The sequence below is a fragment of the Dama dama genome, chromosome 18, assembly GCF_033118175.1.
Source record: "Dama dama isolate Ldn47 chromosome 18, ASM3311817v1, whole genome shotgun sequence".
Lineage (NCBI taxonomy): Eukaryota > Metazoa > Chordata > Mammalia > Artiodactyla > Cervidae > Dama > Dama dama.
Window position 1 is genome coordinate 31,810,251 of NC_083698.1, and position 17,180 is coordinate 31,827,430.

The following is a 17,180-nucleotide window of genomic DNA, read 5'->3' on the forward strand; positions in this document are numbered from 1 at the left end:
AATCATATGCAATGTCTTTATTGGTATCTAGGCATCTACATCTGCACGCAATTTACAACTGGAATTAAAAAATAGGGAATTCTTTTTTTGTGGGCTTATATAAAAAGATTGTTGGAAATCATTCATGGAGTTTTTGCTGATAACCTTTATCTTTTCTAGGTTGGGAGGTGGCTGGAGATCACATCCAGAGTGGGGCTGGAGGTTCCGATAATGATTACCTGATCTTAAACTTGCATATCCCAGGATTTAAGTAAGGAAAACCAGTTCTGATTCCCTTTTGTAAGAATACTCATGCCTGTTTCCCAACAGAAACAGATGAAGCAGGACTGCTTTTATAAAATATATTATTATAATACTGTGATGTACTTAGCAAATAGCAAGCTGAGTAGGATGATATAGATTTAAGAATATCTATAGAATCAGCGATTGGGAAACTGTAATTGTTAATTGTATATTAGATGAAGCTGAAAGTTTTTTAAAATACTCTGTCCAAACATTATGAAAACTACAACTCTTGGATGCTTAATTCAGAGATGTTGTCTAGGACATTTGCAGGAGAATCTTTTGGTTTATTGTGTTTTCACAGTTCTATATGTAAAGCACTATGTTACAAATTCCCAATTTGCTTTAGTCCCCATGTTGAATTTCCCAATAGGAGTTTTTTCTTGCTATAGGCTATGTGGTGGCATTTACCCCAGGAGGTCTGAGCATATCGCTGTGGTTTTGTAGACTCCGTGCAGCAGTGGACTAGGGGGAGAGAAGAGCATGGCTTTCAGCCTAATGAATAAAGTGACTTAATTTTTTCCAGATTGTACTTAGAACATGCTATAAGTATTGTAATTTTAATCTGTTAAATAGACCACCCACATCAATGACTGGAGCCATGGGTTCTGAACTGGGAAGAATAACATTTGTTTTTGAGACCCTCTGTTCAGCTGACTGTGTTCTTTACTTCATGGTGGTAAGTGAAAGAGTGGCTTTCAGAGGTATATTTCTAGGCTTAGCATTCTCTTTCAAGTGTGAACTTATTTATACAAACTGGGATAATAATCCCATTTTTCTTCCCATTTTTAGAGTCTTCCAAAAACATTAAAAAATGTCTAAAGAACTCACTAAGAGTTGTGAAGCACTCATTCCTCATGGAGAGAAATTAGCGATGAGGTATGGGTGACAGACAGAAGCCAGGAAATATTAATCCTGTAGAAAATTCCTTCAAAAAATATGCCACTAACAGAAGTGAAAATTCTGCCCTAGTAACCACACAGCAGTTCAAACCATCATGAAGGAAAAGCATGTATTAAGTGAGAATACGAAATAATGGAGGTGGAGAGTGTTGGGAAAAATAACACTCTTCCTTGTTAAATTAATACATGCAGACAAAGGATTTTATTAGGTACATGTCATAATTTTGCCCATTTTTTTCCCCCTAGATGTCCTATAAATCTCATCTAATAGCTTGAGAAAAAGTGGCAACACAAAATTTACTAAGACTTCATGCAGATATTAGAAGGTTGTTGGCTAAGACTTTAGTGTTACCATTAAGTGGTGACATCAATGACGTGATTAATTTTCCCCCCACAGTCCTTTAGTAGCTAGTTAACAGTCTGTTTAACAGTTTCCTGCATGATATACAAGGCAGCCCTCACCTTTAGGGGCTTTTTATTGCCTGTGGCAGTGGTTCTCAGAGTGTGGTTCCTGGACTCGCACCACATGGATACTTATTAGAAATGCACATTGCTGAGCCCTACACGAGTCTTACTGAGAAGCTCTGGTGATAGGGCCCAGCATTCTGTATTTTAGCAAGCCTTGAGGTTGGTTCTAATATGCAGTAAAGCTAGAGAACCAATAGCTTATAAACACACTTAAAATCCCTTAGCATGGCCTCTATATGGCTTCCTGTACGCCTTGCCCAGCCTCTCTACTACTCAGCCCCCCTTAAACACCCTGGACTTGTTAGTGGCACACGCTGTCCTTTTTCATTTCATATGCCTTGGCACACACTCAGCTAGCATGACTTTCTTTTTTGTCTGGTGAACTCCCATTCACACGATACTTCAAGGGCAGCTCAACACCTCACCTTTCTGGGAAGCTTTCTCTTACTCCTTTAAGTAAAGTTAACCACTCTCTCCAGTGTGCTCCTAAAACCTTTTGAGAAAACCCTATTTTAATTATGTGAATGTATTCAATATTTGTCTCTCTCAGTTGATCAAGCATTTCTGAGGGTAAGGATCATACATATTAATATTTATTTTGGAAAATCAATCTTAAGCATTTTTAGCTCATAGCAGGATCTTTTTTCTTTACTCCGTGATTTGATTTCTGCATGAGTTTTTGAGATTTCATCACCTAAATAACATATCAAAATGCTTTGAAAATCATGTAGTATTTTGCAAGGGTAAGGTGCAAAACTAATGTTCCATTTATTATTGAAATAAACATCCAGAAGGTGTTTAACAAAGCACTATCAGTATATTATGAGATCCTTTTTGGAAGTGGCATGTGTGACCATTTGGTTGTTTGGTAATGTGAGAAATTGTGTAACGTATGACAAACATACTCTGTTATTCCTATCTGTGGTGTGAACTCAAGACACATATCTTTATAGCATACCTGATTGCTTTATAACATGTTTGTCGTCAAAGTTTGCCCTTGCATCTTAGAAAGAAAGAGATATGGCTTGAGCTCATGCCATTGTTTTATGAACATCTCGGATAACTAAAAGAAGCCTATCCAAATTCCTAAGTCATCTTTTAGGGCTTCTGCAGGGAAGACTAATTAGAAAATTCAGAATTAGTCTGGTTTTTCATTTCAAATAAATTAGATGTGTGTTACATTATTTAATTTACTTAATACATTTGCTTTCTGACCATGTTAATGACATAATATTGGTTGGAATGTCACACATTCATATAATATTCCAAATATTGAATTTAGCTAAGGAAATCAGAAATAAAATGATACACAAACTCATCTTTTTAGCATTCAAATATAAACAAAAGAAGATTGCATGAACATTAAATAACATTCTAGCTAATCTGCACTGTAAATTGCAAATATAATTCAGGGAGAATTTAGAATTCCTGTGTAAGAGTCACCAGTCAGAGTCCCTCAAGGGGAAAAAAAAAAGATGGAAAGAAAGCATTGTTGTTTTATGAGGATCCTAGGAGTTTGCTGTCAGAAGTTTGAGAAATTTTTCTTTTTCCTTACGTGTATTTCCTATGCTAGAGTCACACACATATACACATATACCAATCCCTTCTCACAAAAGAATAACTCCTTAAACATACTGATTTGAGATCTCTTTCAGGTTATATTGGCAATGTGGTTGATACATTGTAATTACTAAGCTAGTCAGTGCTTGTGTAGACTTGAAGGGAAGGTTTTGAGAGTTTTAGGTTTACATGCTCTGTAGATAAATATTCATGAACCCTATAGGGTTACTGTAAATACAAACATAGGATTGTGATGTATATACATGTATATTCACACTGAATTATTGCTTTCTTATATATATTTTTTTCTACTATATTTTAGGATATTAATAGAAAAAGTACAAATGTGGTGGAGTCATGGGGAGGAACCAAAGAAAAACAAGCTTATACCCATGTCATCTTCAAGAATGCCACATTTACATTTACATGGGCATTCCAGAGGACCAATCAGGGTCAAGATGTAAGTTTCAAGCACTTAAAAAAAAAAAGCAAAGATGATACTCCCTGTGGAGATTTATACAAAGTGCTGACTGAAATCTGGAGGACAAGACTTAGCTTTTTACTGATGTGGAATCAATCATTTGGTTATGAGTAGACTGGTATGAAATAATATATATATATATATACACACATATTTATTTGTGTTTTGAGAGCAAGACTATGAAATGGACTAACAACGTATCTTAGAATTGCTCTACACTTTGAATAAATATAGCTGTTAAAAGTTTAAGAGGAAGAAAATCTTACTTTGTAGTTATTTAAAAACATACTGGTAAAGCTTTCTGAGCCTTTGGGAAGGCTGGTAACTTTCTTCCTCTTCGTCTGAATGATCTATCATTTGCTCGGATGCCATTTCTTGGTGTTGGTTTGTTACTCCAAGGTCATGACTGTCACCTTCTAGAGCTTGAAGACTGTATATGTACATGTTGTCGGGTTAACACACAGAACTATTCTCTTTTACTTTCTGCTAGACTAGAATAGACCTTAATCCTCTTGTAAGTATTTTCCTTCATATGCTTCAAGTACATGTTATTGTTGTAGATCTCCATCATCATGACCTTCCGAGGGTGGGAATAAGGTAAATCATTGTTTAAGAAGCTGCCTTAACACTATGGTGGCAGATGGAGAGCATTTTCTCTTTCCTCTTCAGGCTTTCATTGAGGAACCTGTTCCTCAGGTTTCACTTGACTCCAGCCGTGTTTTATGAGAGTTCAGAGTCCCAACTTGTGGGGTGTGAACATGCTATAGAAGACTTCCTGGGCTCCCTTTTGTCTTTGCCCCAGACAGAAAGCATTTAAGAATCTGCTCTCTACTGATACAGTAGTGCTCACTGCTTGATGAACACTAGAGCTTAACTGACTCAGCGTCACAAGAAGGAAAAGTATTAGCAAGATCCAGGTTTTTACTCTGTTGTGCATCCAGTAGAAGTCAGTATATGTTGGTTAAGGAAAGTCCTAAAAGAGGGAGAGGAGACCCAAAGAACTGATGCGGTTGCATCAATGTCACACAGTTAGTGTTTAGGTAAGGACTTTTTAATCCCTGGTCCTAGTCTTTTTCACCTTACCACACTGTAAACATCATTATAAACACTTTTATCATGATATTTAGACTATATCAGAATAAACAGTGATGGGAGATAAGGTTGCTCTTTTTGCTAAATCATATTGGTTCTTCCAAGTCTATACATATGCCTGAATTTTTACCAATTATGGTATAATCTCATGGTGATTGTGGCAAAATTCCTGGAACTCCATAACCATGAAAATTAGCTTCTAGGGTTAAGTCTTAATAATTTTAAAAAAGAAAAGTACCAAAAAAGAGTACCATTAATCTACTGTCACTTATAAACTGCTAGGTTGGAATACTTTGCTTAGTTATTTTGGTGGTATGAACATAAAACAATCTGGTTGTACAACTGAGTGCGAAGGCAGAAGTCACTACTTTCTGCTCTCTTTTTAGAATAGACGGTTCATCAATGACATGGTGAAGATTTATTCTATCACCGCCACTAATGCAGTTGATGGGGTGGCGTCGTCATGCCGTGCCTGTGCCCTGGGTTCTGAGCAGTCGGGCTCATCGTGTGTCCCCTGCCCCCCAGGCCACTACATTGAGAAAGAAACCAACCAGTGCATGGAGTGTCCGCCTGACACCTACCTGTCCATTCATCAGGTCTACGGCAAGGAGGCTTGTATTCCATGTGGGCCTGGGAGTAGAAGCACTCAGGTAAGTGGGTCTGTATTTCAGTTATCCCCAGGAAAGCATTTTTTAATAGACAAACTCAAAGATTTTTCTTAATGTTTCTAATTTATATTTATAAATGGCTTTTTAAATTCCCTTCCTTATTTTACCTTGCCTTACATCTATTGACTGCTTAACATGTGTCTTGAAAGTGAAAATTACTGGGGACATAGAATATTAAGAAGAGCATCCAAATAAGAATACCTTCCCAAAATATTAACAGTGATTTCTTGTATATTCCATTAAGGCAGGACAAGTAATTTGCCTCTCTATAGGTAGGTTGTAGGTGTATATGGAGAACAGCAAGAGTATCTTGTAACATTTTAAGGGCAAAGACTGATGCTATATTATGAGTGAAGTAAAAAAATAGTTTAATGTCTGTTTGAACTGGCATGACAGGACATTTTGGCTATTGATTAAAAATACCTTTCCACAAGAAACTTATCTTAGAATAACTTCACTCTTTAAAAAATTCTAACTCTTCTGAACTTTGGTTAGAGATATCTAGAGTTTAGAAACTTTCTATATTAGAGTGGTAAAATATGCCATGACTAAAACAAAACTACTGAAATAGTTTTTAAACCTAGAACTTTTAGGAAATACTTTTTTTTTTTTTCCATAGCAGCTAATGCTTTCTTTCCTGCTGTATTGTTTTTGCTTTGTTTTGTTTTACATTTCTTAATGTTTATGGTCAAAGGACCACTCAGTGTGCTACAGTGACTGCTTTTTCTACCATGAAAAAGAAAATCAAAGTTTGCATTATGACTTCAGCAACCTCAGCAGTGTGGGCTCCTTAATGAATGGTCCCAGCTTTACCTCCAAAGGAACAAAGTACTTCCATTTCTTCAATATCAGTTTATGTGGGCATGAGGTGAGTTCTGGCAAGGTGAGATGGGGCTAGGTTTCAGCTCTGATTGAATTGTTTTCTGTGTTGGTGGACCAATAAAATCTCTATGGAAATTAACAGCCAAATGTCAGAAAGTGAGCTTTGACAGCCTAAATCCTTTGTTGCCTTCTGGCATGTTGGCAGTTTTCCCCACTAGGACCATCGTTGTCTGGTTCTCAGTCCGTCAAAGCACGTATCCAGTCAGTTGAACCCCCAAAGCTTGGAGCTGTGGTGTAAGGGCTTTGAGGATCTTTCATTTTTGTAAAGGTGGGTCAGGCTTGTCAATCCCATTTCTTAGGCAGAAAGTTAAGGTTTGAGAAAGTTTGACTGTTGCTTTTCTGGTCAAGTTTGTGTTAAAAAGAAAAGACTTTTCAGAGGAAGTTTGTCCAAAAACAAAATGGAAATAAGCAGGGGGTGTCAGTTGATGAGGTAGCCTCTGCTAATAAATTATGGGATTTAATTTTCTCTGGGAAGAAGTAGAACATTAATTGATACTGGTAAGGGGAGAGTTACAGGACTATGTATCCAATAATTTTGTGGGTGTACAAGGTTGGAGTTGGGATGTATGTTTTCACCCTTAGCTAAGTTGAAAGTATAATAAGTCATTTTCTCCGTATCTATTCCCTTATTAACTCCTATAGTCTTCATTATGAACTGCTGTGCCAAACTTTGTACAAGGGAAATAAAAAGAGATCTCATGACTACAGAGGTTTTCAAACAGAAAGATCTATACATTTTTACATGGTATGAGATTTGTCCTGTGCTGATTTTACATGGGGCAATCCAGCACACTCACTTGATTAGTCACTAAGTTCGCTGAATATATATGTTAAATACCTATTGTGTTAAATGCTGTGTAAAGCAGTGAATAAGATTAATTCCATTCTATTGAGTTGGCTGAAAAGTTTTTCCAGCATTTTCTGTAAAATGTTACAGAAAACCCCAAACAAACTTTTTGGCCAACCCAATATATCACACTTCTTCCCAGTCTCCTTCCTGTATTACCACTGTCTTAGCTTTTGTCTTCTTTCTTTGGTCTTCTTTCTCTTTCTTTCCTTTTTATTCTAATTCTCTTACTGTTATTTTCTTATTCTTTTCCTCAGCAGTTTCTCTCTGCTCTTGTTCTTTGTTTCTATTTTAGTCTCAACAATTTAATTTAAGCTTAGCAAAAATATATTGCACCTGTATTGTGGTGAGCAGGCTTGGTGGAGAGAAAACATTTTATAGATTGAGATTGCTAGCCGCATTAAGAAAGAGAAGTGTTTGTTTTTTATGCCCATCTGTGCACATTCTACATCTAAGACCAGTAAAATAGTGTTTCTGTTTTTCTTTATACATTTCTTCACAGAAATTATAGAGTAAGGTAAAGTGCTTTTTAGTGGAACTATGGTATATTTAAACATACTATATTAAAAAAAATTAGAGTCTCCCCAGTCTTATAACTATCCTCCAAATGATTAAAAATGTAAGCTCCTGTATTCCCTTCAACATACTGTAAACTTTAGCAGATCCACATCATTGAGTCTGAGAGTAGGTGAATAAAAACACTTAGAGTGACCAACTGTTTAGAATTTAGATATTGTCCTAGACTTTTATGTTTCCTTTTTTAGCTTTGACAATACTTTTCTGCCACACACAGGCCTATTCATGAGAAGGAATAACAAGGTTTTTTTCTTGGCACTAAAACTTTCACCAGCAGTTTTCTGATCCCTTTGTATGCATTGTTGTCTGAAGATCTCATAGATGACTTATATTTCCTTAAGTGGCTTTCATCCAGCACAAACGCAGTCTGTAGTTGGGGGAGCAGTGCAGCCTTGAATCACTGAATTCATTAGAATGTCAGATTTTTAATCCTGGTTGAACATTGGAATTGGGTAAAGAATCTCCCTGCAATGCAGGAGATGCAAGTCTGATTCCTGGGTCAGGAAGATCCCCTGGAGAGGGCATGGCAACCCATTCCAGTGTTCTTGCCTGGAGAATCCTATGGACAGAGGAGCCTGGTGGACTATAGTCCATAGCACTGTAAAAAGTCAGACATGACTGAAGTGACTGAGCACCCAAGAGCTTTTAAAAAATACTGGTGCCTGAACTCCCACACCAGATCTCTAAAATCAGAATTGCAGTGAGGAGAGAGCTAATGCTCTGCTAGAATCACTAGGTAGCTGAGATCCAGCTTAGAAACTTACCTTCCATAAAAGCTTCTTTCTGACTTTGTTTTCCTAGGGGAAGAAGTTGGCTCTCTGTACCAACAATATAACAGACTTTACAGTAAAGGAAATGGTGGCAGGGTCAGATGATTACACAAATTTGGTAGGAGCATTTGTGTGCCAGTCAACTATTATTCCATCTGAAAGTAAGGGTTTCCGAGCAGCCTTATCATCACAATCCATCATTCTGGCAGATACATTTTTGGGTAAGTTTCATTTGGTTCATATAGTCATGCATGCATTTGCTTAAAATTGTGGTACTGATAACTTGTCCCTGCAGCAGTGCTTACCATAGGTGATTAAAACCCACAGATAATTCTAAATCATCACTTTATAACATGGTTTAGAACTCCCTACATGTGAGATCTTTTGATCATTCTTAATGAGTATTAGAAGCTTCCAGAGTTATGTATTAATTCATATGACATGTTGTTCTCTGGCAATCTGTGCCTTTCATCAGATTTTCTAGGAATCTTTGGGGCAAAATAATAATAACCTCAAAACTGTGAGCAAAAGAAGAAGAGTAAACAAACACAATATAGACCTAAATCATAATATCTATCACCAGTTTTCATCATCTTTTCTCATACCAGAGGAAATCTGGTGACAAACAGCAAGAGTGAGTGTGCTAAATTTTATTCTCCATCTGCCCTTTCTATCTCTGGTCTAGAAAGTATAGGAAGCTTTAAAAATATTTCAGGTCCCTAACTAGTTATTCTTAAGGATCAAGTTTATTAAAATATCTGGAGTAGGGATTAGGGATCTAACAATGCATAAGATAATCTAACAATTTAAAGAGCTTCTTAGATGATTCTAATCTGCAGCTAGATTTGAGAACCACTGCTATAGACTCTGGACTTCCCTGGTGGCTCAGATGGTAAAGCGTCTGCCTGCAATGTGGAAGACCTGGGTTTGATCCCTGGGTTGGAAAGATCCCGTGGAGAAGGAAATGGCAACCCACTCCAGTACCACTTATAGACTCCAGAAGAATTTAGCACCAAGGACAGTTGCTACAATTTTCAGCACTAAGGACAGTTACTGAGCTTGCACTCAGCATCAGAGCTCTTAGAACAAAGGTTGCTGTTATTGCTTGCATTTTGACTCTGCTATCATTTTGCATGGGGTTGATGGGTGGGGAATGCCTTGCTTTTAGATAAAACAAACTTTGAAGTTACATTCTGGAAATATTTAGGGCACACAAAATTTTATTTTGTCAAATGTGTTTATAATGAATGTGAATGGATGAAAAGCTACATTAGCAAAGTAGCCCAGCCCATTCGACATAACTCACAAGAGGCTGAGAGTTATAATAGTAGATTGTTGAAATGTTAAAACTAGAATGGTCTATGCAGACCACCTAAATTATTGCATGCATTTTACAAATTCAGGACATAAGAATCAGGGAAGTAAAGTGACTTAAGCAAAATTGCAAAGTTGAAGAGTAGAGTATTTTTTGTTCTGGAAACCTTGTAAGGTTTATTATTCTTACCAATAATATGTTAATTTTATATGATATTTCTAGTTAAAATGACAGCTTCAGAGTAAAGCTATTTTCTCTTTAGATATAGAGACTAAGTAAACCTAATTTTCCTATTGCTTAATAGTTTCTTTTTTATTGTTGTCTAGGAGTAACAGTTGAAACCACATTGCAAAATATTAATATAAAAGAAGATATGTTCCCAGTTTCACCAAGCCAAATACCAGATGTGCATTTCTTTTATAAGTAAGTGGACATGAAGCTTCTTTTGATTATTTTCTTAATCATAAGGACATCACTTCAGTAGCTTATTTTGAATAGATAATCAGTAATTGGTTCTTAAATGAAAGACTTAGTAAAAAATAGGAAACATGGAATATTTAGAAAGTATTATGTAATTTTTCTCATATATATAATCTTTTAAATAAGGCAATAAAGAGATTATTCATTGTCTAGGCAGTAATTGTTTGTAATTCACACATCAAAACATCAGCCTAAGTCTCTATGACCTCTAATACCTTAAAAAATTCTTTTGATTATAATTACAATAGCTCTATTAATCCTTTGATGATAGCATATCACTTTACCTGCAGAGCAGTCAGCTTTTCATAGGCAGTGAAAGTAAATGAACTCAGTCTGTATTAAAATTCTGAATTGGTGAACTTTGATACATTTTTTCATTTATTCATAGAGCAAAGGAGCAGTTACACACAGGACATTTTTGTTTTTGAAGTCTGTGTCATATTTGCTTTGTGAAGTGACCTTTGCCTTCTAATAGGTCTTCTACAACTACAACCTCTTGTGTTAATGGCCGATCAACTGCTGTGAAAATGAGGTGTAATCCTGCTAAACCAGGAGCGGGAGCCATTTCTGTCCCCAGGTAGTCTTATTTCAATATGATTCTGCCATGTATGTATTTATCAGGAAGCAAAACTCCCCAGAACCTTGCTATTTTAAAACACGTTCTCTATGGGTGTAAAGCAGAAAGGGAACAAAGAATCTGTAGATTTTTGTTTTCCAGATGTGCTGCTTGCCTGTTAAGAGGTATAGGTCCTTGCGAGTCACACCACTTTCAGTCTCTTCAATGACAGATTCTCATCTTGTTTGCCTGAGTGTCTTAATTATCTTGAAAATTATTTAAGTAATATATAACTGTATTGTTTATATCTTTTGATTGAGTCTTACTATCTAGTGTCAGTTTTCTTAAGAGCTGGATTAGGACTTTCCCTGGATTATAGTTCTTTATCAGCAACGAACTATCTAGGTGACCTAGATTAAGCAATCTAACCTCTTTGTCATAGTTTCTGTCTCTATAAGGGATGAAGGTCAGTTAGATGAGTTTCCTGTTCTTGAATTCTCTAATCACTGGTGGCGAAATCATCAAGTTAGAGTCTGACCTGTAGGATACATAGCATCGTTCCTTTAACTGATTGGCATTGAGGCATTAGCTGTCCACAGTCTCGATCTGATTAATACAACTATTTTGGTTGGGAATAGTAAGAGAAACTAAGGAATTTCATGGATTTAAAATTGCAAACTTAAAAATTGCTTTCATAGTGTCTCCTGATTTTTATTTTGTATAGTTATTCATTGTCTACTATGTAGATTATTTATTTCTAATCTTTTTAGGGTTAAGGTACCTTTGGATTATAATTTGATTTGCAGATGTCTCTCCATCAAGCTAGAAAAAAATGTATATTTTAAAAAATGATTGACTTAATTTTGTTTTTGTTACTTTCACTGTAACTTTTATGAAATTTTAATAAGTCCTGCTTATATTAGTGGAAATCAATGGTTGAAGCATTGATTCAGTTTCTTGGGTATCTTAAAAATAATTACAGTGATAACAGTATTTTGAGCTCATTTCTGGGCATAAAAGCACACCAGCATTCACCTCTTACCAACTCTGTTTCTCTGGTTCTCATAGATGCATTAATTTTTCTCTTCACCTGTTCAAGGTGATAAATGAATATGATGAGCACAGAACATAATAAAGGTAATTGACATCTGTGAAAGAAACAGAGGGAGCCTGAAGCTCAAGGGCATCATATGGTAGAGGATCCCTGGGCCAGCATCCAAGCTGGAGTCGGGGCAGCAGAGCACACTTTCTTTGTGAGAAGGTGTATCCAGAGATTTGTTCACTATGCTTTGATATCCCACCATATTGCTTTGAGTTCAGACACTTGTTTTATTTAGTAGAGCACTTCTGAGGTCCTTTTCTGGACCTGTCAGCTCAGTTCTCTTGGTCTAGCCTCTGGGATCCCACATGAATGACTTCTGAAGCCTCCTTCAGGAGCCTCTATGACTTAAGCAGATAATACTACTGAAGTCAAATGCTGTCCTTTAGAAAATGTGCCACTCTAACTCTCCCAAGGTGGATTCTGATGTTTTCACATAATGAGAAAATGTTAGTTTCATGATGTTAAATGATGGCATCTAGGAACTAGCTTTTTCCTAGTGAGAAGAAGAAAAGTTAAGTTTTTCCTTTGACCTCAGGCAGTTTTTTCTACTTGACTATCTTTGCAATGATTTCCCAAGATCAGATGCAGCAGAATACCTTGGAGTGTCTATTGTAAAACTGATTTTTAGGCCTTCACTGAAATCTAAAGAATCTCCAAGTGTTAAGCACTGGAATATTTATAAAACCACAAAGCAGTTCTGACATGTTAAAATTTGAGAACCATTGGTCTTAACTCCCATTTTGGAATTTTTTTTTTTTTTTCTGAGACAGAGTCTCACATTTTGTTTTGCATTTCAATTTTCTGAAAGCTAAATTAAAAGTTTGTGGCCTACAGGGTGAATTCTTTCATATTTTGATAAAACTGTTTAATTAAGATGCATCCTGTAGTTTGAGGACTGCTGCTCTAGGGAACTGCTTGAACCCCACAACCTAAATGTGCTCAAAGTGAAAACTGAAAGTGAAAGTTGCTCAGTCGTGTCTGACTCTTTGAGATCCCATGGAATAGTCCATGGAATTCTCCAGGTCAGAATACTGGAGTGGGTAGCCTTTCCCTTCTCCAGGGGATCTTCCCAACCCAGGGATCAAACCAAGGTCTCCTGCATTGTAGGCAGATTCTTTACCAGCTGAGCCGCCAGGGAAGCCCAGTAATACTGTAGCGGGTCGTCTATCCCTTCTCCGGCGGATCTTCCTGACCCAGGAAGCGAACCAGGGTCTCCTGCATTGCAGGCGGATTCTTTACCAGCTATGAGCCACCTGTGCTAGTCTTTCATTCTTTGTTCAATCTTGAATTTCCCATCAGGGCACAAGGGGGAGCTCTGCGATCAGAACATGAGAAATGGAAGCTTGTATGGAAACAATCAGAATATTTTTTTAGCTATAGGTTTGACTAAAGATTTCCTACTAACAGTAAAGAAATGTTAACAGAGCCAAATTTACTTAGGCTACTTTTGAATAGGATTTAATTTGCATTTTTCTTTTTTGAGCTTTAAATTCTCCAGGAGAGAAAGAAAGGTGCTAACCAGGCAATTGCCCTGTGAAATCTCATATGCTTACCAAGAAGTCACTATGGGGAGACCTGGGCAGCTCAGAAAGGGTGCTATCCTTTGGAATTCTCTCTTGGTCAAGAACCTTGCAAACCAGGCAAAGGCGACTTTAGCAGTAGTGATGTTGACTGGGGTTCTGTGTCTTGGTGACCAGGGAAAATGTCACAAGATCCCCAGCCCTGGGGGAAAAAATGAGAATTTCTTCACAGAAAGCGCAAGGGGCAAGAGAAAAGGAGAACTGTGTGTTCTCTGTGGCTCTCATATGCAATGTAGAAGGAGCAGCAAACATCCTGGACCGCCCACGAACCTGCAGTTGGCAACTCCAGCCTGTCTGTTTGGTCTGGCAAATGCAGTTGGTTTCTAATTCCACAAAATGTCTGGAGGATGTGAGACATTTTCAACGAAAACTTAACAGCATGATGTCTATGGCAGATGAAATCAGAGAGCTGGAGTGGACTTCTGAGATTATCTAGTGCAGTTTGTACCTTGGCCAAAGAATAAATTGCTAACACAGTTGACCACTAATATCCCTAAATAGATGCCTCTCCAGTTTCTACCTAAAAGGCTTCCCAAACCCCTAATCATGATCCTATGTGGTTAGAGGAATTGAAGATTCTCCTTTCATTAGGAAACATTTAGACCTAAGCACTATGTCCAGAGTACTTTTTCAAAAACATGAGAAATTGCTGTTAGTTTTATCTGGAAAGATTTAAAAAAGGTTTGAAAGTTTTTTTAAAAGCCTTATTTGAAAACAAGCAGAGGGAACCATTTTTACTCTGGTAATGGAGATGTCATTGCACATTTGGGATCCTCCCATCAAACCCATTTACTCAACACAATAGGAAACACTGAGGACCCTGGTTATATGCATAGCTATAGAGTGGCACAGTCATGATGGGATGATTTTCTGATTCTGTTGTTCTTTTTATGCCATCATGCTTTTATCTTGTCATTTCCTCCCATCCTTCATAGGCAGAGATTTGCAAATAAACACACTAAACAGAGGGAAACAGCACATTTATCTGGGAACTCAACTAATCTGCAAGTTATTGGTGGCTTCTTTTTAATGACTCATCTTTCCTCAAATAAGGTTGTCTTTGTTAATGTTCTGAGTTAGAGGAAAATCATCCTCCTTTCTCTCTTACAACTTTTAACCATATTTAACTGCTTGGGGAGTTGATAAATAAGTCCAAAATCATTTTGTGAAAACCTCCTTCAAAACCCAAATTCATTTTCTTTTTAAGTATAGTTTCTGAGGAGATTGTCTCTCACAAAAGGGATGTTTTGCAGTTCTGTCCTGAGAGTTTTCAGGGATTGAGCACACCAGGGATTTCTTCCTCAGACTCTAATTAAAATCTCTGCATCAAAGTCATTGGATCTATTGGCTGCTCATGTAGTGCTTTTGTTGGTAGTTGGGGAAGGACTGTTAAAGCCAAAACAGTTGTCTATTCATTTTAATTTATTAAGAACCAGAGAATAATTATTGTTTAAATGAATTCCTTGTTTATTTCTATTCTCTGCACCCTTTATGGACAGATAATATATAAATTCATATATAGGTTAAAAAGGCAATAGAACTCAATTAAAATCAAACATGTTCTTAGAACATTAAAAAGTAAGGAGGCATGTGAAAGAACTGTGATCACAAGTGAAAACAACTGAAACCAGTTATGATCAAGAAATAGAAGCAGGAAGAGATCAAATGGTGGAGCAGGACAAGGAAGAGCTCACCTCTCCCCATGAACATGTCAAAAATACATCTGCATGTGGAGCGGTTCTCACTGAAAACAAACTGGAGACTCACAGAAGGACTTGTGTGCACCCAGGGCTGTGACAGAAACAGTCACATGGAGTCAAGTAGGAAGGAAGGAGAAGTGATCAGTATGGGACCTGCGCCCCTCAGAAGGGACACGGGAGAGGAGGGAGACATCACAAGCTGGGAGATCCCCTGAGGAGTGAGTGGTTTCAGCTTCGTAGTAAACGCTCCAGCCTTGGGGTCTGACAGGCAAGGAAACCATCAACAAAATGAAAAATAGCCTACTGATTGAAAATGTTTCCCAATGATATGCCCAAGAAGGGGTTAGTACCCAAAATATACAGATAGCTCATACAATTTGCTGACTATAAAAAATGTATAATGTGAGATTTGAGAGTTAAGTTTTATTTGGGCCAAAATGAGGATTGCAACCTGGGAGACAGCACCTCAGATAGCTGTGAGAAACTGCTCCAAAGAGGCAGGGGGAAAGGTCAGTATATATGTGATTTTTGGTGAAGGGAGAAGACACGCAATCAAGCCCATATTTTTCCAGAAGTTTTCTTCTAGTCTTATGAACCCTTCACTTGTCACAAGGAATAGTGTCACCATGAAGGATTTTAGTACTTATCTAGATATGAAGAGATGCAAGAATTGAGCTCATAAAATCAGCTCCTGAGAATATCTAGCTGTCTGAAGACCTGTCTTGCCAGTTTTCCCAGAGCACAGAGTGCCTCATTTCTGCTCTCCACCCTGAACTCCTTGGGGGGTGTTGAAGATCAGCAGCATACTCCACCCTGAACTCCTTGGGGGCTGTTGAAGATCAGCAGCATAAGCACATGGTTTAATTGTTGTAGAGGTAGATGGTACCCATGGCACCCATGGCAAGTGCCAATTTGTAGTTGACAAAGGCAATATTAAAAAAAAAACACAATTTAAAAATTGACAGAAGACCTGTATACACATTTTTTTTCCCCCAAAGAAGACATACAGATGGCCAAAAGGCACAGGGAAAGATGCTTCACATTGCTAATCATTTGAGAAATGCAAATCAAAATCACAATGAGATATCACCTCAACACCAATCAGAATTGCCACCATCTGAAAAAGTCACAAATAACAAATGTTGGCAAGAATGGAGAAAAGGAAACTCTAGTACACTGTTGGTGGGAATGTAAATTAGGGCAGATAACTAGAGCCAGACATCCTGGAATATGAAGTCAAGTGGGCCTAAGGAAGCATTACTAAAGCTAGTGGAGGCAATGGAATTCCAGTGGAGCTATTTCAAATCCTAAAAGATGATGCTCATACAATGCTGCATAAATATGCCAGCAAATTTGGAAAGCTCAGCAGTGGCCACAGGACCAGAAAAGGTCAGTTTTCATTCAAATCCCAAAGAAGGGCAATGCCAAAGAATGTTGAAACTATTGCACAATTGCACTCATCTCACATGCTAGCAAGGTAATGCTCAAAATCCTTCAAGCTAGGCTTATTTAACTTCTATGCAGAGTGCATTATGCAAAATGCTGGACTGGATGAAGCACAAGCTATAATCAAGATTGCCCAGAGAAATGTCAATAACCTTAGATATGCAGATGACACCACCCATATGGCAGAAAGCGAAGAGGAACTAAAGAGCGTCTTGATGAAGGTGAAAGAGGAGAGTGAAAATGTTGACTTAAAGTTCAACATTCAAAAAATGAGGTCATGCATCCAGTCTCATTACTTTATGACAAATAGATGGGGAAACATGGAAACAATGAGAAACTTTATTTTCTTGGGCTCCAAAATCTCTGCAGATGGTGACTGCAGTCGTGAAATTACAAGATGCTCCAGGGGAGAAAAGCTATGACAAACCTGGACAGTGTTTTTAAAAGCAGAGATATCACTTTGCTGACAAAGG

The 17,180-nt window shown here is 37.5% G+C and overlaps 1 protein-coding gene across 1 annotated transcript in view; it reads left to right on the forward strand.

Annotated features, from left to right (window-relative positions):
* The window catches only part of ELAPOR2 (endosome-lysosome associated apoptosis and autophagy regulator family member 2), a 220,722-nt gene that overhangs the window by 182,903 nt on the left and 20,639 nt on the right, over positions 1–17,180 (forward strand). The window contains exons 11-18 of the mRNA XM_061166329.1: positions 160–250; positions 859–961; positions 3,535–3,672; positions 5,172–5,435; positions 6,148–6,321; positions 8,560–8,749; positions 10,170–10,266; positions 10,799–10,900. Coding sequence (XP_061022312.1) covers positions 160–250; positions 859–961; positions 3,535–3,672; positions 5,172–5,435; positions 6,148–6,321; positions 8,560–8,749; positions 10,170–10,266; positions 10,799–10,900 — 1,159 coding nt within the window. The remainder of the gene's footprint in view (positions 1–159; positions 251–858; positions 962–3,534; positions 3,673–5,171; positions 5,436–6,147; positions 6,322–8,559; positions 8,750–10,169; positions 10,267–10,798; positions 10,901–17,180) is intronic.